Source organism: Xiphophorus couchianus, chromosome 23 (assembly GCF_001444195.1).
Source record: "Xiphophorus couchianus chromosome 23, X_couchianus-1.0, whole genome shotgun sequence".
NCBI lineage: Eukaryota > Metazoa > Chordata > Actinopteri > Cyprinodontiformes > Poeciliidae > Xiphophorus > Xiphophorus couchianus.
This window is the reverse complement of record NC_040250.1, coordinates 18,129,041-18,150,724: the sequence shown is the minus strand read 5'-3', so window position 1 is coordinate 18,150,724 and position 21,684 is coordinate 18,129,041. Positions and strand designations below refer to the sequence as shown.

The following is a 21,684-nucleotide window of genomic DNA, read 5'->3' as shown; positions in this document are numbered from 1 at the left end:
GTCAGTATGTGTAAAATCAGTTGAAAAGTCATTTGTATATTCTTTGACTGTGCTTCCTACTCCCTAACTGCACCTTTAACGAGCTCAAAGGTGACGACACAGAACTGCATAAATTATTAAAAATGAAAATTCAAACACTCACCTTATGCAAACAGCCTGGTATTGGAAGCCCATCATGTCCCTGCAGGTGAGACCAGAGGTGGAAAGTTAATGTTTGCAACACAGTGGTTTTGTCAAATCAAACCACTGTAATAGCCCTGCAAATTGTATTAACCTTAAATGGACTGAGCTCAAAATAACACTTTATTTTGGTAAATATCAGAGTCTAAAGCACCTTCCACAGTTCCTGGTAAAAATGTGTAGAAAGCCCTAAAATAAACACATTTTTTAGTGTAGAAACATAATATTGCATTTAAAATGTCAAAAAAAAAATAAATTCAAAGGTATTAATTTAATACATTTAATTTTGATCATTTCTTTTTCTATTTGAAAACAATTCCATGTTCAAAAATAATTTCTTGCTTAAAAAAATCCATATGCCACAATCATTAAATCAATAATATATATTTATTAATATTTGTGTAATGTCTACTATCTTTTTAAGTTCAGACAAGGAATGTTTAATAAATAATTAATCTTCGTGTTACCCGCAGTTATAGATATGACATCAGAAAGTCCTATCTCTTTTTGCTGCTGTCAGGTTTTATAGTTCAGTACTTAACCTCAACATAAATGCAACCATAACTTTTTACTACCTGAGAATAGATAAGGTTATGATGGTATAGGACTATGCAGGTTATAGTTTGACTAAAGAAAAAAAAAAGTAAAAATAAATAAATAAAACAAGACATGATAGATGAAGTAAGTGAACAGAAGGAGGTAGAGTAAAGAGAGAAAGATACTGTACCACAGGACAGGGGGCCGCAGGGCCAGAAGGAGGAAGAGGAGCAGTTTCAGGAGAAGAAAGCCCTGCCTTCACAGAGTGACCTTTACTCTCATCACAGCCCTGTGAGAGGATGCCAGTTACACATTAACAGCCATAAGGAGGAAACTCAGAGAAAATGATAGGAAAAACACTGAGAGCGACGCACGGAATACAGAAAACACAAAAGGTCTTTAAAGAAGAATAGAGGAGATTGAGAGAATATCAGGTATCACAGAGCATGTGTCTGGGTGTGTGTGTGGGGTGTGTGTGTGCGTGTGTGTGTGTATCCATGATGAGGACATACCACAGGACAGGGTTGGTCCAGTCCTGGAGGACCTTGTTCTCCCTTGTTACCCTTCAGACCTCTCTTCCCGACAGTCCCTCTGTCACCCTGAGGCATGAAGAAGCCAGAAGTCAGACCCACATAACGAGAAACAAACTAAGTTGCATAAGCTGGAATTATAGCACTAATGTAACAAAATATTACATTAGTACCTAAAAAAACCCAGAAAAAGTTCTATTTCAGTAAATTTATTTAGTGGGGAGAATGTTTGGGATAGCTTTTCAACAGGAACAACCAATGACAACTTCTGGTTTCTGAACCAGCAGTTCAGACCAGGATAAATAGACCCTGGTCTATTATCCAGGGTCTTTGAAAGAAAAAAAAAAAACAGGCCCACAGCATCACAGATCCTCCACCAAACTTTAAAGGTGCAACAAGGTGCTTTTCCACATATTCATCTTTTGTTTGAGGCCAAACCCACCTAGAGATTTGTTAAAGAACCTCAGCATCATCTGACCAAAGGAAACGCTTCCAGTTAAAATCTCAGTAGCATTTAGAAAACTTCATGGTTTTATTCACGTGTGGTAATAGAACAGGAAATATTTTTCCCAATGTCACCAAATACTTCAGTTGCATTTAATGTAAAGGCATTATGAGGACAAGAAATAATTATGGCAGCTGTAATTTAGCTAGAAAGAGCCATTTCTTTTTGAGGGATTTCTCCTCTTCTTAGTAAATGTTCCAAATTTAAAGGTAAGCTACGTCTATGTTTTTCTAAACGAATCAAAAATATGTCTGCGTCTGTACAATCTAAACTAACCTTGTCTCCTTTTTCTCCTCGTTCACCTTTGTCTCCTCTCAGACCCGGAAAACCCTGAATGAAGAAAAGATGAGAAGGTTCAACAGATGTTTGAGTCGAGGTAAAAAGAACTATCGACTAAATTCACTTCGACAAACTCACATCTAGTCCCGGCTCCCCTGGTCGGCCCTGAGGACACCACATTTGAAAATCGCACTTGTTATTTTTAACAGAAATCAAATGAGGTTTATAAAACATATATTGCAGCTTATTATTGATTTACCTTTTCCCCCTTTGCACCTGGAAGGCCCACTAACCCAGGAGCCCCCGGTGGGCCCTGGTGGCCGTCCAGCCCCTGCAGATGAAAGTAAACAATCGGTGCTGCGTGATACAAGCAACTTAATTGTATGAATATTGGCAAATATGTCATTTACTTTGTATCCAGGAGACCCGTGCTCCCCTTTCTCTCCCTTGACCCCAGCTCCTGGTTCGCCCTGCGTTGTGACAGCACAGCGGTTAAGATCCCAGCATGTTTTCTCAGCCTCCGTTCCACCACAAAACACACAGGCATCTCAGGCTTACCTTAGGACCGGGCATACCATGCAGACCCTGAAAAAACATCACACAACGTCAGCGTCCGTGCCTACAGGAATCCAAGTGCTGGATTGGGGTGCGGCTGTAGACACTCACCATGGATCCTGGGGACCCGGGTATTCCTGGAGGGCCAGGAGGGCCCGGCTGAGAGATCATCTGAATCTGATGAGTAAAAAAGTGAAGAGAGGGCGGAGGGATTGTTAACGTTCATGTCAAGAGCAGATGTGATTTGAATTTTTGAATTGTAGCTCTGATGTAACACAGCACGGAGCAGCATTTTTGTTTCCATGGCAAAAACAAAAAGCTGACGAGGAGATGAGGTGGCGCTAAAAACAGGACAAGCCTTTTGAAAAAAAAAAAAAAACAACAAAATTGTTAGAGGCTGCCAATGATTGATCTTAGAACATTCAAGTGTTTGAATGGCCCAGTACAGACTGAATACAATAAATGAGAATCCATGAAAAGACTTAAAATTTGCTGCTTGCAGACGCTCTCCATCCAGTCTGACTGTGTTTGAGCTTTTTTTGGAAAGAAGGATGGAAAAAGTATTGAGATTATTTGTTTGGGCTGCACACTAATTTATGTCAGTTTTCTTTTTTTTTTGACTGCAACATACCTTTAAAACTATTTCCCCTCCCACTTTCAAAAATGTTCACTACTTTGTGTAGTTATCAAATAACATAAAAAATACTGAGGGTTGGGGGACACAAAGTGACAAAATGTGGGGAAAAAATCAGAAGGTGTTAATATTTTTGAGACTATTTAAGGTATTTAAACTGAACGTTATTTTTAAACCTACTAGAATATATAAAGCAATAAAAATAATAGCTTAAAACTATTAGTTGAATTCATGTCTGTGTTAATTCGACTCAAACATCAGTGTGTTTATATGTGTGTTAAAAACTAACCAGGTTGTCATCCAGTCGGCAGTCTCCTTTTTCCCCCTTATATCCGTCCATCCCCTGAGCCGCACAGAGGCAACAGTTATTTTCACTTTTCACCATTTGAAACCTTTTTTGAGAAAAAAAAAAGTTTGTTTCTGTCACGACTTACAGAAGGTCCAGACAGACCCATCTCTCCTTTCTCTCCTCTCTCACCAGGAGGTCCCATTTCACCCGAATCACCTCTGGATCCCTGAAGGTCGTGACACCAAACATAATTCCACTTTAAATATTTTAACATTAGTGCATACGCTGACTCTAAAACGTAGATCATTCTTGAAAACATCCAGTCCGCATGTGTGTAGTTTGTACCTTTTCTCCATCTACTCCTGCAGGCCCAGGCAATCCAAGCTCTCCCTAATTTAGGAAAAAGAGACACAAATGTTGGTTATTTAGTGAATTTAAGGGGCCTCATAAATGCACAAATATTTAAAGTGGATCTTAGTAAGTGCCCAGATCCCTGTTAAAATACTCTTTAGGTTTGGTGCAATTCCACTGAAAAAACAAACATGAAGTGCAGAATTATCCGCACTCTCAAAATGATATTTTGACAAAGCTCTTTTGACGTTAATTTCATCATTCATAAAGCTTTGCTAGGACTCTTTCAGCATCCCACATCTTGACTTGGGGATATTTATCAATTCAGAATCTCTCAGATATCCTCCAGGTGACGCATTTTAACACAAATGCATCCACTCCTCAGAGCAGAATACTGATATATTTCCATTATAACATATGAGGACTTCATCTTCACTTACCTTTTCCCCTGGAGGGCCAGGAGGTCCTGGTGGTCCAGGTGGGCCCTGGAGACAGACAGACAGACAGATGGGGTGCGTTTAATTTTTACTTCACATGAATCAAGTTTAAAGTTGCAACAACCTTTTTTGCTGCATTCAAACAAGTGGAGAGAATGCAGCTCAGCTTCTGTAGAGACAATACTAACATCCTGTGACCCTCTTAGTAAATAGCAGTCTTTAACTTCTTTCTTTGACTCAGTTGGTAGGATAATGATATTTTGTGTTGACAACAGTGACAACAGCAGTCTCTTAATCTCTTAAGGTCAAAACATCCTGGACAAGACGGAGGTCAATGAAGTGTTGTAAATGTGGCAATAAAACAGCTCTTTCTCGATATATCGAGAAAGAGCTAACTCCCCTATTTACAAGGAAAGCAATGAGGAGCAGCATATATATATAGATAAATGAAAATTGTTGTTAAAAATTTCTTATATTTACATATACTACTTTTTTCTTACTGCTTTTTAAATCAAATTTTCATAAATCAATATATAAATCTATATATATATATATATATATATATATATATATGCTGCTCCTCATTGCTTTCCTTGTAAATAGGGGAGTGAACAAATCCTCTGCTGAACACGAACAACTTGAAGCCATTTCATCCAGCAGAGATTGTAAAACACAACAATCTGGCATCATTTTTCATGCTGTTGATTGTTTTGATGCAAACTGAGGCAAAGGCAGGGGAAGCCAAGCATTCATTGGACTTTATGTAACACCGGATGAGAATTAGCACGAACATGATTTCCACATTCTCTCAGTGTTGTCTGCTGTGTGTAGCAGGCCTCTTCAATCATGTTCCTTAATCTCTGCGTCTTACACTCTTGAAGTAATAAGAGGAATAAAAAAAATAAAACAAAAAAACATGCTGCCTTCCTGATCTGTGTTACTCCTTTTCCATTTTCGACTCTGTGAGAGCTACAAAATCCTTGGAAACCAGAGATGTTTACACTATTGTGCGACACTATTTGATCTGCAGTATTTCATCAGAGGTTTGTGAGCTCTACTCATGCAACCAATCATATAAAGAGCTGCAGAATGAAGACCAGAGACTAACCAATAACATTATGGCATTACTTTACACCAAATTCATCAGCACAAATGAAACACGAGAACCCGCTCCTCACACAAACAAATGCAACATGGGTGGCCAATGAGTGAATTATGAGCATTCGGAGGTCTGCCAGAGGCCCAGTGAGCAGACTTTGTGCAGACTGAACCTCTTTGACGAGAGGTTTCCGATAAGATCTTTATTTTGTGTTTCTACCATCTGCTTTGAAGCTATTTGAGGCTATTGGGCTGTGACTTGGTTTGAGATCAGAATCCAAAGGGAATTGGCTCATACAAGTTTTTAATCAAATGCAAACACCACAGTGCAGATAGCCATCTTTCAGTAGCATATATTCCCCATTACGAGGCAGGATGGAGATCAAGTGGATATAGGGAGAGCTGTGACTGTAATGAATGTAGAGTTGCCCTTCCTATCGTCAAAATTTCCTGCTCTTTTCAGCAAGGGTTTACACAGAGCACTTTTTTATGACCTATGTATTTCATTCAAATTTCTAATGTGATAAACCAACACAAAGTAGTGCATAATTATGACTTGGAAGGGAAAATAGAACTTGCTTTAAAATGTTGTTTTTTTCCAAATGAAAATCTGAAAAGTGTGTGCGTTTGGATTTATATTTAGTCTTCTTAACTTTCATAGCCCTAAATACGATTTAATACAAGCAACTAAAGTTTCCTACTTGGTAGGTACAATTCACTTGTGTACACTTTACTATCAACATGCATCCAGCTGGTCTGTGAAGGTTTGGGAGATTCACATTAGTGAACACAAAGCACCATGAAGACCAAGCACTAGGGAGAAAGTAAAAAAATAACACTGCAGATCACTGAAACATGGTGGCGGTGGCTTCATGCTGTGGGGAGGCTGTCTATAACTGCTTACTTTGTGTCATTAGCACAAAATAAATAGAAGAAGAAGAATGTGTAAATGGTCAGATGAGACCAAAATTACAGATGTTTTTGCCTAGAGACAAAAAAGAAGCACAGATTTCAGCTTCTCGATGCACAAAGCTGACAGATTCAGGCTGTAATTGCAACCGAAGGTGTTTCCACTTATACATCATACTGACTCAGTGGCGCCAAACAGATTTTTACATGTAAAAATAAAAAAGAAAAAACTAATCTTGTATTATCTCTCCTTTTACTTCACAGCTGCAGACAACACTGTTGATCTGCAACATAATGAAATACATAAAGCTTGCGGTTGTAACAAGACAGAAAGTTCAGGGAATATGAAGACACTTGAAAAGCACTGTATGGGAAAATGCCAATACCAGAGCAAGCACACCATGCTGCCCTCTAGTAACATTCACACAACTCCAAAACTTGCAACGAGCCCTTTAGATTGTTCTGCATGGTTAAACGAATGTCTTCAGGCTACATGTTATCTGATAAAACAACACAGCTGCGATGCATTAACTGTGGCTGCGTGTTGCATCCCAAACGAGAACGCAAAGCACCAGAACGCAACAGACCCCGGCATTCAGAGAGTCCCTTCAGATGTGGCCCGTGCAGTGACATCTAATACATCTGATGTCGCAAATCTGGACACGATATACACACAGAAACGACTGTTGAGGCAGGTGTGATGTGAGAGGTGGTGGGGGAGGAAACGCACAGCGTCTGTGCTGATGCAAGCACGTAGAGCGGTGTTAGTGACTCGTCACGCCACCAAAAACCATGCAGCGACAGCAGCGGATTACCGAAACACTGATGGTTTTGATGGCCTGTCAAGAAGAGACAGTAAGGCAGTTCACTTCAGAGGTCTCTGGCTGAAATACTCAAGATTTATTTCCTACTACAAAGGCTTTCACATAAGCTTAGGTTTCCCTGAACTCTATTGTGGGATTCAGTGCTAAGTCTAGAAGATTAAACTCACCTGGAAAGCATCTAGGAGCTTCCCGTTGAAATCGACAATATCTGAGGAGCCGGCAGCGCCCTTTTCACCGGGATAACCCTGTAGCAGGAGTTTGAAATGAGAAATGCATATCATTTACATACCTGGCAATAAAAACAGAGTAAATATGGAGGATTTATGTTGTAAATGAAAACACACCATAGGTCCCTGTGGTCCTTGTTCTCCTGCTTCTCCTTTATCACCCTGTGTGAGGAGCAAATGTCACGTCAAATGACATATTATGCATCACAACTGTGAATGTTACATGAATTGTACTTAAGTAATAAGCTTTGCCATAAAACCACTTCAGATTAATTTTACCTTTAATCCCGGGACTCCATCCATCCCTCTCTCTCCTTTCTCTCCCATACCTGGCTCCCCCTGGGGAATTACAAAAAGAACCATAACTAATGTGTTAAGAACATGTTAAAAATTGTGATACTAACTATGTGAATAGCTAATTATACCCTCTGCCCTGGAGGGCCGTGCACTCCTGGATAGCCAGGCTCTCCATCTTCTCCCTACCAGTCAGTAGATTTTAATGAATGTAAAGAGTGAAAAGCTTAGCAGCGAGAATAAGTCAGATGAGTCCAGGTGGATAATTGATTCTTAAACTTTACCGGTTTCCCAGGCGGTCCCTGCGGTCCCTGAAGTAAAAAAATAAACAAATAAATAAATCAGATAAAGAAAAAATAGATGTCTGTTCTGAATTATGAACTCTCACCTCAACACCATCCCGACCTGGCAAACCCTGAGGAGGAAACAGAGGAAAAACTCCGTGAGGAAAGCAATGACAGTTACTTCAAGAGTTTGGCCACTAGATGTCCGTGTTGACCAAGGCCTTAAAGGAAGACCTACGCAGCTGTGTCAGAGGCTTATTTGCACTCAAAAATGACTTGAATGTCAGAGAAGATTTAAGCTTTTATTGATCTATTCGAACTGCTCTTGATTGGAGCAGGATTTGATGTATAATTTATGTCTCTAATCCACACAAAATCCTACACACAGGCTCTAATAGATACACAGGCTCTAAAATCTGTGAATAAGTGTTGCTGAATGAGTGATCATGAATGACTGCAACAGATAGATGCTCTTTATATTAAAAATAATTTTTTTGACAGCACTCACTAAATTGACCAATGAATCAGGATGATGGAAAAGACAAAAGGACCAAGCAAAGATCTACAGAGGAGAATTCTAGATTTGATTTCACAGTTACAAACCAATTTGTAACTGTAAAACAAAACTAATTTGGTTTACAGTCAGAGGAGACAGAGGTTCAGCTATATGGGAAGAGGCATGCTTGGAGTTGCCAAGCTCTGGCTTTCTGAACCTAAAAAGCACCGACTACCAAGCACGGTGAGGGCGGCATCATACTGCGAATCTGTTTCACTGCCTGATATTGTACGAAGTGCTTGGAAAGCAAGCCTCCCATTTCACCTCAAATCAGGAGCAAGACAATAAAAACTTGGATATAACTTGAAGTCAATAGAAGTAAAAAAAATAAATAAATACATTTAGAAACCCATCAAAGTTTGTTTTAAAGCAGATAAAGCTGGCTAGCATAAAGTGTCTGGAACAGTGTTACCACTATTCTCACTTCGAACCAATTAAACTAATCTCCACTGACTCCAATAAGAAAAGTGGCTAAGCTTCCTGCCTCAGTCCTGGCTAAAATTACTTCTTATTGGAACATTCAACCAAGTGTCAGTCAGGGTGTGTGTATATTTGAACTTGTGTGAACGATTTTTGCTGCACTGCTGACTAGTATTCTTAGATTTGAAATTCCTCACAGTTGTTTGCTGTATATTCATTGAACTCTTAAAAGAAGCTAAAGCAAATCATTAAAAGTCCTAATTACTATAACATGCATGCCATGATAAGTACATGTAAATGTCTCACAGAAACGGTCAAATATGTAAATATGTCAAAAGGAGTAAATCAGTGAGCGCTTTGATACTCAGAATAAGGACGTTCCGTCCTTCCCATAATGAAGTGATTGTTTTTTTTCCTAGCTTTTCATTCAAACAGTGGTTACTTCATTTGCTCAACCACTCTGCTTTTTAATCCAGGAAAAAAAAAAAATCCTTTTTATCTCCTCTTTAGCAAATACAACGATTGAATTTGAAGCCCTGGAGTCTGTATGTGGTGCAATGAGCTGCGGCTCCAAACAACATCAAACACACACATTTCATGTCAGCTTCCATGTCTTTCTCCATCTGTCTATCAGTGATTTGGCTCATTTAGGTAAACAGACTTATCGGCTGTTTGCTGGGACCAGGTGGACGGCTAAATGTCTGCTATGAAGTCATCCGTTACAAAGGAAACTTAGAGGAAATCTGCACTAAAACCCGTTCTTGCACGAGCCACACACACACATGGCAATCAAGGAGTGGTGTTTACTTGATCTCTCAGTGCACTCACATAAATGCATATACATGGGAGGGTATTAACTTTCCATTTAGCGCTCATATTTTACAATATTTTGTAGGGGCTACTATGATGTTTCCCAGGTGTTTTTCCTCTTCTTGCGCTCTGTCTGCACATACAAGCTGTCATCCTGATGCACCGAGCTGCTCCGTGGTCCGGTTTTGTTCCCATCCTCCTGCCGTCTTTTAACCTCTCTTCCCACCCCTCTTACCTGGGCCCCATCGTTTGATCTGTCCTGCACAGCAGCGGGAAACAAATCGCCGTTGCAAATAATTTTTAGCAGCGCTTTTTATCTCGAGTACAGAACAGAGCCCGGTTCAGATGTCAGATGCATTCGTGATTACGGAGACCAGAATTTATGTAAGCTTTGAATTAAGCCGCTAAAGCAAATCTCACATTTTTCAAATTTGAAAGCTGTGAAATTGATTCCCATATTAAACCGAAACTCCCTTCTTGTTTTTCCACATTTTTCCAGACAGCTCAGGGATGAGGCTGTGGGGAAGTTTGATGTTGGAATATTCGATTCCAATTATGTAACCTGGAGGTAGTCAAATCATGCTGTGGGGTTTACATTTTTTCAGAACCATAAACAAGTTGTTGTGATTGGATAGGAAGATGTGTTGTGGTAATTTCAGAGCAACCCTGGAAAAAAAAACATCTTAAGAGGCCATGAAAGACCTGAGACTGAGATGAAGGTTCCTCTTTCAGCAGGACATACGGTGGAGTGGTTCAGGCCCACGTCTAATGGAGAATCAGAAGCTGGGTCAAAAGTATTGGGTGATTACAAATGACCTATTTGTTACTAATCTAAATTAATATAATATTTTCTCTTTACAAATTTGTAACAGTCTGTGTTGGCACCAAATTACAGGGAGCAAAATAAATGGGTTTCTATGGATATGAATACTTTTGTAAGCATCAGGTGTTAGAGGACACCCATGTTGGCGGGCTTCCTCACTTTCTCCTGCTCAGTCCGCTGAAACATCTGCCCACAACATGGAGCAGCTCTCAGTACCACTTTGTTTTGCTGTTTTGGGTTTCGCAACGCCTTTAATCAACTTGAAAAGACCATTTGCCGTCAACTAGGTTACACGATGGCCCCCTTTTCGTTCGGCCCGTCTGTTTTTTGTCACTTTTTGAGCTGATCCGACTGCTCTCTGCGGTCGCTTCAGCGTGTGTTCTCAACTCACCCACGTCAAAACCAACATCTTTCACGTAAAATCCGTCGCAGTCCAGTGCCAGATGAGAGTAATGCGACTATTATTCCTTCAAGTAGATAAACAGAAAAAAACTGAAACTTTCTCCCCTCAAATTCAGGAACCACAGCTTGATGTTGCCACAGTGGATCAGTGGAACGCTGTGGGGTACAAACTTAATTCTGAACAACAGAAAATGCCTGAGACGAGGAGTGCACTATTGTTTCCCGCGGCCAGCGAACTGCCCATGAACCCACCGCAGCGCCATATCTGTTTCAGTGTGCGCGGCAACACAGTGGTGGGAGAAAGCGGCGTGCTTTGGAGAACTTTGCGGCTGCTGACTTATGCAAAACAGATGAGGCTTGAAGGAGAGTTGCTATTTTGGGAGTTTTTTCTTCTTCTAGGTAAACCACAACTCACTGGCTAACGCTGAAGAATGAGGTTTAGGGTTCAGTGCTTTTTACAGAGAAGACCCTTACCCAAGTGACAGACTCACACAAAGCTCAGTGTTTGTGGTGCAAACTTAGTGAGATGTGAGCAGAGTGATGGAGGAGCAGTGCAACATGGAGTAAAAAGGAGCTTCCTGCACACTTGAGATGCCCTTACCGGCTCTCCACCAGGCCCATCCTTCCCGGTGTTTCCTGGGGGCCCACGGGCACCAGGAGGCCCAGGAGGACCAGGAGGCCCCGCGGGTCCAGCTTGGCCTTGATCACCCTGATGAAAATAACAATAATATAAAAGGAGAGTGGATATTAGAGAAACTATGTTTTTGATTCACAGAAAAATAAAACACAACTTTCAGTCACACTGAGTCATTTTTAGATGCAAGCAAAACAAAATGTGGAGAATGGTGATGAAAACAAATTAGAAATGCTCTTCATCTCAAACAATAATTTAAAATACTCAGAGGTGCATAAAACATGTTTGGCCAGGTGGTGGCAGCAGACACAGATCATCACCTGACATGTCTTTAGGTAGGTCAGGTTTTATTCTATAAAATGGCATCCATAGCAAAGATGCATAATATGCTCTAAAATAAATTCAACGTATGTCACGGTAGAATAATCTCACATTGAATAATTTGATTTATTTCCCTAAAATTGAGATTTTAGTACTTTTAATATGCTGATTGTTGTCATTTTGTCAGTTTTCAGTGAAGGTTTCAGGAACATAAACAGAAGGTGGGTTCTCACTCCAGCTAACCTTACAATTTTCTTTACAATATTAATCTTTCACTTAATTGAATTTATGTAGAGTCTCTGCTGCACACAGAGAAAAAACATAAAGAGTATAAAACATTCTTTTTTTGCAAACTAACTAGTGAGCATTGCAGAAGTGGGAAGAACTGCAAAGTCTGCCATCTACTTTGTTGCTTTGGATAAAAATCCAGATTAGAAAAAAATATCTAATTGTTAAATCAAATCAACAAAGGAACAATCTTTGTCGACTTCTTTTGAGAGAATCAAACTTTGATTGTGATCTTACAGGAAGAATGACTCAGGTTCTTCTTTGAGTCAAACGGATATTTTGTCACACAGCAAAAAATCCAATCTGGTCTGATTTATATTTTAGGGTTTATTTTCATATTAAGCTTAAAAGAAACAGTCTTGTTTGTCCAAAAAACTAATTTGTTTACTGTGTTATTCCAAATAAAAAACATTTTGACAACCTCATCTGATGCATATTTTCCATTTGTGTTGAGAACAGAAAACCATTAATGTTCCTAAAATTTCTGAAAATTATAGTGGAGACACTTTCTCTACACCCATCTGGAGCATTATGGTTTGCTTTGTTGAGGCGAGTCAAGTGGTGATTCAAGTCATGCAAATTGGAATAATGTATTTTGTCAGCGATTATTTTGTTCATTTTGAAGCTGTCCAGCAAAACAAAAAGGAAATTAGCCTTTTAGATAAATGTGGATTCTGATAGTTTTTAAAGAACTGACAAAGTTTCCATCAAATTTAGACAATTAAAACTTATTTATTCTTTTAAAAATAAACAAGTATTTTCTTGAGAACCTTTAAAGTGTGTTCCTAATCATCCCAGTTGCTCTAAAAATAAAAACCCCCTTTGCTTCACTAACATGGTTAAAATAAAATAAGAAAAAAACAGCACAATCAAATAGTCACAAAAATCAAACCAACATGAACTTATTACACGTAACAGAACCAAAAATAGTGAAAAGAACAGAAATAATTGAATTAGAGCATGCAAACGAGAGGCAGGTTAAAGAGTTAAAAGAGGAAGCACATGCCTTTTAGTAGAGGTCTACCTTCAGAAAGCGTCTCTGAAAGCTGCTGGACTGCTCTCCAGCGAGAAAGCTGTGATCATATCGGGGGAAAACCATCTGAGGTGCAACAGATGTGCAGTTGAGAATAAGGGAAAAGAGAAAGAGAGAGAAGAGAGAAAACGAGATAAATGAGCAGAGAAAATTGGAAATTTGTGTTAAACTGGGAGTCCAGGCGCAAAGGACAGGGCCGCTGTAGGAGAAAACCGAGGAGTCGAACTCTAGCAGACTGCAGAAGAAAAAGCTGAGAAGAGGAGCGATGTGATCTTCTCTCTGCAGAGATAGTGACAGATTTGCAGCAAGCGGGGAGAGGTGGCTGCTGGGAGGATTATGGAACATTATAGTGGGAGTAACAAACCTTGACAGCGATCTGATTACTGTGCAGACCTGCGTATGTGCTGTAGGTGGGAGGACCCTGAGGAGAGGAGTCGCACAGTGAACAAAAACTCACAAACCAGCGCTGGCATAACATAACATAACATAACATAACATAACATAACATAACATAACATAACATAACATAACAAATAAAAAGGAAATAAAACAAATACACCCAACTGAAACCATAAATAAAATGGATTATGTTTCTGCAAACAAAAAAATCCCTGCCCTTCAAAAAATATTATTATCATCAGAATGAAAATAATTGATTTCATTTAAATTTATCATGAAATTAATTGATTATAAGTTCTTTAATCTTTCCTTCTTTCAGAAAGAAAAATTAAAGAAGAGCCCCATGCTTGGTTCTTCCTACCATCTCATGAACTCTGACCTGTTAAAAAAGACAAAAAAGCGCCTCATAGCATGATGCTGCCACTACACAGTTTTACCTTGAGGTTGTTGAGTTCAGAACGACGTTCAGTGTGGGTTTTCCACACCATATCATTTATTTTTGGTATCACCGGACCAGAGCACCTTCTTCTGTGTGTTTTTCTGTGTCCCACTCCTTCATAAAGGCCCTCCAGCTAATCCAGGGTCATCATGTTTAGCAGCTTTTCTGATTCTTGTTCTTCTTGCCAGTCTTTTCAGATTAAGTGGACGACCTGGGCTTTGTGAGACATTCAAAGCTTGGGATATTTTTTTATAATCTCACCCTACTTTAAACTTCTTCACAACTTTCTCCTGTGTCCCGTGGTCTTTGTGATGCTGTTTCACTAATGTTCTGTGACAGACCTCTCTTTGGCTCTAGGCTTTAATATAACAGCTGCATTTATACTGAGACTAAATTACACACTGATGGACTTTAATTACTATCTTCATGACTTCTGAAGCTATTTGGTTACACTGGATATTATTTAGGGGTATCAAAGTGAATAGGATTAAAATAAAGCAGAAAAAAAATGCAAGTCTTTCCTTCCTCTTCCCATTTATGCACTACTTTGTCTTCATTTATTGCACAAACTCCCTATAAGACTCACTAAACTTTGTGGTTGGAATGTGACAGAATGTGAAAAAGCTCCTTTAAAATGCGCTGCATGTGCATTTTATTACGACAAAACAGTAAAAATCTGCAAACTGCAACCTTTGCCCTTTTGAAATTTATGCCTCAGTCATCCATCCAAGGATATATTTCTCGGTGAATGTGTACATGTGCTCTGTGGAAAGGCTTCCCATCTTTCCCAACCCAAACAGAGGTGGCTTGGCTCTTTCCAGTCAACAGACAGTACTTGTGTTGATTGTCTGTCAAGCTGAAAGGAGCAGAGTTTGTCTGCCGCCACAGAGCTTTGAGCCTCCCTGGTTGAGCTCCCGCAAAAACACAAGCAGGGTGCAGGGAAGGATGGAGAGATGTGATGAGGAGGTCTTAGAGAGGGAGAGCGAGGAACAGCGGGGAGTAAGGAGAGGTAGAAGGAAGGGAAATCTGCTGGAGAAGTTTCTGCTAACGACGAGCGCCGGACTGCTGAGGTTTTTTCCGAGACCACAAAATGCTCCCTCCTCCTCTTCATGCCTATATACTCCTCTTCTCCCCTTTGTCACATTCACTCATTCACACCGCTCCCACCATGAAGACCACATATGCTTCTTTAAACATCTCATAACAGTAGAGGCTGTTTCACAGTGGGGATCGCCTTTAGCTCATTCCCATCAGAAAAACCAAGAAAAACAGACATCCCCCCTCAGAGTCCGGCTTCAAGTTGAATTTTTACTGCTGTTTCAAGAGAAGCAAGGAGAGAATTTGGCTGCGGATCCTTGCAACTTGTCTTTAACAACAGAGGTGCCAGATAAACCCAAAGTGCAATGACAGAGTCTTCTATGAATAAACTGTGTCAAGAAAATCCGAGCTCATCCCACTTCCCCATGCTGGAGATTTTAGTTTAACAGTAATAATAAATAAAGTTATCTTTAAAATGAATCACTCAAGTGACATCAAGGCCCAACAGTAGACTTAAGTGTCAATAAAGTTAGTTTAACAGTAATAATAAATAAAGTTATCTTTAAAATGAATTACTCAAGTGACAACAAGGCCCAACAGTAGACTTAAGTGTCAATAAAATAAATCTAGTTGTGTGTGTTGTTTTTGTCTCATGCAAACTTTGCTTTAATTCTACTTTTTTCTATCTAATCATAAGAAATCATAGTCAGTCAGAGAGAGTCATTAAACAGGAAAAGCAGGTTTCCTGGAAAAAGAGGAAGTTTCCAGCCTGCAGATTTATAAAAATAGCTGAGACTATTCCTTAGTTTAAAGGTAAAGTTTTAAAGAATGAAATCTAAACATTATTAGTAATTGGATAAGATTCAAAGTAAAATATTATATTAATATTGGTTTACTTGTAATAATACTTACACTTATATTTGTGGGAACACTTACAAGAAAAACAAGTAACTGTAACTTTAGTAGTAAATAATTAGAATCATGTATTATTCTTGGTTTCTTTTCAGAAAAACATCTGTAATAACTCACATTAAGATCATAATAAGAGTAACTAATAAGTTATGGTTATAAAATTATAAATGAATGCTAAATCAGAGAAGCTAAAGAAAATAAATGTGATATAAATGTGATTTTGACATTAAACTTGAAATGGTGTAAAAAGGTGTAACTGCAATTAAACATCACTGATATGTTGGAGGTAGAGAGTAGGTGAAAGGTTATGCAGGCAATGGACACAGGAGGTTGAGCAACCCTGAGACATTAGCACAGACATCAGGACATAATGTCTGTAAGACAGTGATGGATATGAGATCATCTGTCTAAGCCGGTGCAGGCGCACCAGGGGGGTGGATAAACCCTATAAAAGGTGGGTGCAAAAGAGGAACCTTTCGTTGGATCCTCCGGGCAGCTTCGAGCCAAGATCGAGATGGACAAAGAACTCTGCAGCTGAAGAAGAGCCGGGGCCACAGAGCCGGAGACTGTCCTGTGCATGCATGGGGACCAACCCGTCTGGCCCACAATCTGTGGCTTCGAATCGCACTTCTCTCATCGGCTGGGTTCTGACCCCAAAGACAAAGATGAAGACAAAGACAAGGAAGAAGAACTGGTGCCTTTTTTCCTGCCAGCACCAAGTCCTGTGTGACCTCAGCATCCATGCGGAGAAGAAGTTCATCGGACCTACAGAGATCCCTGCCTTCGCCGATCAACATCTTCCTCCTGCTGCAGCACCTTCTTCGTCGTCGTGCCAGGTCTGGGGTTCGAAACGCCAAACTCCGTCCGTCTCTCTCTAAGGTTCCTTTTTTAGTTCTCAGTGTCAGCAGTAGGGAAAGATAGACTAGATGATTGATTTTACTTATTTGATTATTTCTGCTACTGAATTAAGCTGTACTGACCCTTGCAAAAATGCCTTACTAATAAAATATTTAGCATAAAGAAAATCTAAAAGATGTTGTGGACATTCAGTTAATGAGTCACCTTAAAGTTCTTTGATGGTTGTAAAATAGCTGTGATGTTTGATTCTGGAGAGGAAGAGGTGGAAAATGTTTTTAGGTTGCTGGTAGCCCAAATGTAAAACATCATCCTTGGGACTCGCCCGAGTCACTAAAACCTACCTGGTTCAATAACAAATGCACGTTGTAAAATAGAGAACGAGCGACCGTTAACAGGTGTGCTCTGTGAAACTAGTTGGCTGTAGGCTGCTCAGTCTGGCTAATTCACAGGGGGAAGAAGGGTGGGACACCTGGATGTAGGCCGTCAGATAACCAGGCGAATCGTTTCTTGAAACCAGCTTAAACAGAGTTTACTTCAGTTCTGGACAGGGTAAATCCCAGCAGATTTAGGAAACTCAACGTACCCGTTAGACGGAGAGCTGGTAGCACATCTCCCCTCTCAGAAGAGGAAGTACGAGAGTGAGAGAGTAGAGACAGAAAGGAGGGGGGGGGGTGTTGCGCAACAACAACTGGAAGATATGGATATCTTCAGGCTTCCTTTTGATGAAGGTTTTCTTAGAGAAAGATGCAAAACCTGCACATCCTTTTGTATTTTGATGGTTCTATGACACCCGATTTGGGTTTAATACACCTCGTTTCCTGCGTTTGTGACCAGAGTCTGCCTGACGTTAGCTCTGAACATGATGGATCGACAGGAAGTCACAGGTTGACAGAGATTCATGGCCGCTTCCTGTTTTCACATGTATTCTTTCATCCTGAATAGTTCAGAGGTGAAGCAGAGCTCGCTGTCAAAAAAAGGGCAAAGTGATAACTGAGCTTATGCTGGAATAATACAAAAAAAAAAAAACTCCCTCTGCAGCACAAATCAAGAGGCTCTTACTTGCTTTCCTATTAGAGTATATCCATGAAACTCCACATGGATGAATCACTCACAGCGTTTGTTTTGAGTTGAGAAAGTGTTTCCAAGCAATGTCCTGAGGTTTTGGGGAACTGCAGACTTATCCAAAGGCATCAAAGCAAGAGAAGCCTCAGCCAAGAGCAATATTCACCATTTGGAAAAACTACCAACAGCGGATGCCAAAAATATTTTTGAACTATTGCCTCAGAATCAAAAATGCATAGGTAGGAAAATGTAATGGCCTACGTCTTGATTGAAATCGGGAATTCCTGCAATGTTTCAGAATTGCATCAGAAATATCTTTCCACTGGGCAAGCTTTGCAAATGTACGCTCCGTTTCAGCTCTGCTTTACTACAGGAACCACTTTGTGCTTCCAGTACACTCACTCTGTGTTTTGCTAAATGTTCAAACCTCTTGACCTTCTTCACAATTTGTCACTTTATACAAACTGCTGCATATTTTGTTGGAATTTCATGAGCTCAACCAACATAAAGTAATGAATAGCTATAAAGAGGAAGGAAAATTGTGCATAAGAATGAGAAAATTGCGGTGTGCATTTGTACTCACCAACCTTTTCTGCATTTTGAACAAGTTAATTGGGGTAAATCTCATATTTTCTGTAGCAGCAAAGAATTATGCTGCTACAAATTCTCAATTAGATTTAGGCTAGGCTATTCACAGTACCATATGGAGATAAAGTAAAAAGAATGTTATTATCATTAATCATAGCATAAACATGTCGATATGAAGAACTCTATATTTGAAGTTTGAGTTTTAAAGCAAAAGAAAAACAGCTTCATTGGTTAAGAAGACACATACTGTGTGTGTTCCCCACACACAGACAAGAAACGTTTCTTGCACAAAAACAGCGATCTGACCTATTTTTCCTAAGGATGAACATACACAGGATTACGGGGTTTGTGACCGTCCAAATAGAATCTAATATTTACCGCTTTGCGTTGTATAGAAAGAGTTTTATTTTCAAACCACACTGGATGAAATTAGAGATAATTACATATTTCCCGTAGATACCGAGCTAATATCACACAAAAACAAAACACAGACCAAATGCATAAGGAAGTTATTTGATTATGTAAAAAAAAAAAAAAAAAAGTTGAGACTGGATAGCAACTTTCGCACTCTTTTCCAACCATTGAGTTTTGATGGGGATGTTCAAATGTTTCCATCATTCTCTCATTGCATCATTTCCTCATTTCTGGCTAAAGAGATATAGGCAGCTCATCCAAGGAGTGAGCCACACAAGAAAAACACACTTTTCTTTCTTAACTACCAGATGACTTTAAGTCACTGTTAAAAGCAATGTGGACAGACACAGACATGAAAAGATTTTATTTTATTTTTTTATGTTATTTCTTCATCCAGGCCCAGATTGCTCAAACTGTTTGTTATGTTTTATTCAGTCCTTAACCTCCAAAGATGGCAAATTTCTGCTCCCTTAAATGTGATTTCCTCTTTTTGATGGTCTGTTACTTTGTCTGGTTTCAGTTTAACTCATTACTCAGACTTTCCCTTTATAAACCTTTTCAAGTAGGTGGACAAATTCTGCTATTGCGAAATAACTCTTTTACACAGGTGTAGGATTGTAATAAACTTCTAAAATGTTTAAGCCTTAAACCTTCTATGATTCTAGTGAATGCAAGTGGTTCTTGGAAAAAAAGGGAAATGTTTGAAGAAAGTTTTCATTGATTAATTAGTAGACTTTTAATTGTATATAAAAAGTGCCTATATAAACTTTGAATGAAACAAAGAACGTAACCTTCCCAGATATCTGTAAAACAAATCTAACTGCAGTAGATGTAATGCTTTTCTATGGTAGTGATGAATCCACAGGCAATTATCTTCTCTTATAAATATTTTATATCACCACCAAGGCTGGGCTTTCAATGACTAATGATTATTATTATTATTTTTTTTCTCTTGGTTTTGAGGTGGAACTACTGTTGTGTTGTGAGTTATTTTAGGTGAAAAGGTTAATCTCCTGTTAGACTTTAGTTTTGGGACAGATTTTCTCATATGATCTTTATAAAATTATCTCTAGATGAAGAGAGAAACATAATAAAGTTTTCCATCTTGGGTCAATGAAGTTGAATTTCCACAAAAAGAAGAAACATAATAACCACACAAGGTTTAGCTGCTGCTTATTTCTAAGTTGAGCTGAATGAGTCATCTACTTGATGTCTAATATCAGGACATAAAAATAAACTTTTAAGCCAGATTTAGATTAATTTTAGCCTTGACAGCCCATTCACCAATAAATGTTTATTTGTAAATTAAGCAGCTTTAAACCACCATACTCCCAGCACAATGCTTAGGTAGCCATGGCTTTGTTCTCTATTTTTACCACTTAGTTCAACATTTTTCAGTGTAGCTTTGATTAAATGCTTCTATGGTACAAAGACTTTCCCACTGCAAACATTTAATGAAGGTCACCATAAATGATCTACATCTGCTGTGGAGGTTAGGCAGCGCTATTTTGAGGCTTCTTCAGGACTATTTTTAAATTGCTACAAATGAAAAGGGTCTAGTTTTCTCTTATCGACTTTCTTCCTTTCTGTCTTGTATTTAAAGATCCCCTTTGCCTATATAGAATGCCTTAGTTTTATGTCTATATTTATATCGTATCTATGTGAATGTGAAGTATCCCCTTTCATCCTTGTTTAGAGCTCAAAACAATGAGGATATTCCAAATATTTTTCTATTCACATGTTTGATTGCAGGAAATAACCCATAAAAGTTATTTTTAGACAGTGTGTAGCCTGGGTTTCACGTTTGTATTTGCTGATTAATGGACAGGGACGAACTTCCAAGCTGTTTGCAAAGGTAAATCATCCTCTCCACCCCATGTTGCCTTCTATTCAGTGCCTTAGATTTCCATGTCCCGGAAACATGGGAATGTACACCATCATACATCCTGTCCCACCCTACAAAATTAGATTTCCCTTAATGACAAGATGAAAACTTTTTAGCTTATTTTAAAACAGCCGTATAGTATAAAACTCTATATTGAACTTAATATGATAATGACTTTAAGTTTATATTATATAGAGAGAGCAAAATACACACAGTCCTTTGCAAACGTATAAAACCCAATTGAACCTTTACATATTTTGTCAAATCATAGCTACAAGCTTTGGTGTACTTTATTTGGATGTCATGTGACAGAACAAAATAAAGTAGAGCGTAACAAAAATCTCAAGGGTGCTGTGTGTATTTAAATTGTCTTTACTCTGATACATCTGAACAAAAATATCTGTAACCAGCTACTTTGATAAGTCACTATTTGCATGAATACATTTCTCTTCTGCATGATTGAACTTTAGTTAACGTACAGCTGCTCTATAAAGTCTTCAAAAGTTCACATTAGTGGACAATAAAGACCAAGGAACACAGTTCAGCACAGGGACAAAACTTTGCAGAAGTTTAGAGCAGTGTAAGGTTATAAAATCATCTTCTAAACATCTCACTGAGCTCTATTTAATCCAGAATATGGCACAGAGGAAAATAAACCAAGGCATGACTATTCCACCTTACAGGCCAGGCAAGGACAGGGTTATTTCCAAGAACCAGCCAAGAATTTCATGCAAACTCTGGAGGAGCTGCAGAGATGTACTAGTGACTAAGAGTTGATGGAAAAACAGACAGAGTTTAATACAGGGCCACTTTGGAAGAAAAGCTCTAAAGATGATACAAAACCCTTGAGGCCAGGGCAGAGCTTAGTC

The 21,684-nt window shown here is 39.0% G+C and overlaps 1 protein-coding gene across 11 annotated transcripts in view; it reads right to left on the bottom strand.

The window, feature by feature from the left end:
- The window catches only part of col23a1b (collagen type XXIII alpha 1 chain b), a 147,727-nt gene that overhangs the window by 3,159 nt on the left and 122,884 nt on the right, over positions 1-21,684 (bottom strand). For 5 of the 11 annotated variants that reach the window (XM_028009200.1, XM_028009196.1, XM_028009202.1 and 2 more), the window contains 22 exons: positions 13,212-13,286; positions 11,546-11,653; positions 8,038-8,064; positions 7,934-7,960; positions 7,781-7,834; positions 7,635-7,694; positions 7,473-7,517; positions 7,296-7,373; positions 7,120-7,143; positions 4,301-4,345; positions 3,855-3,899; positions 3,655-3,735; positions 3,510-3,563; positions 2,698-2,763; positions 2,590-2,616; positions 2,442-2,501; positions 2,291-2,362; positions 2,170-2,196; positions 2,029-2,082; positions 1,230-1,316; positions 908-1,006; positions 143-181 (listed from right to left, as the gene is read on the bottom strand). In XM_028009200.1, coding sequence (XP_027865001.1) covers positions 143-181; positions 908-1,006; positions 1,230-1,316; positions 2,029-2,082; positions 2,170-2,196; positions 2,291-2,362; positions 2,442-2,501; positions 2,590-2,616; positions 2,698-2,763; positions 3,510-3,563; positions 3,655-3,735; positions 3,855-3,899; positions 4,301-4,345; positions 7,120-7,143; positions 7,296-7,373; positions 7,473-7,517; positions 7,635-7,694; positions 7,781-7,834; positions 7,934-7,960; positions 8,038-8,064; positions 11,546-11,653; positions 13,212-13,286 — 1,254 coding nt within the window. Of the gene's footprint in view, positions 1-142; positions 182-907; positions 1,007-1,229; positions 1,317-2,028; positions 2,083-2,169; positions 2,197-2,290; positions 2,363-2,441; positions 2,502-2,589; positions 2,617-2,697; positions 2,764-3,509; positions 3,564-3,654; positions 3,736-3,854; positions 3,900-4,300; positions 4,346-7,119; positions 7,144-7,295; positions 7,374-7,472; positions 7,518-7,634; positions 7,695-7,780; positions 7,835-7,933; positions 7,961-8,037; positions 8,065-11,545; positions 11,654-13,211; positions 13,287-13,584; positions 13,642-21,684 lie in introns of all 11 variants that reach the window. The other 6 variants (XM_028009203.1, XM_028009205.1, XM_028009206.1 and 3 more) reach the window with 3 other exon arrangements.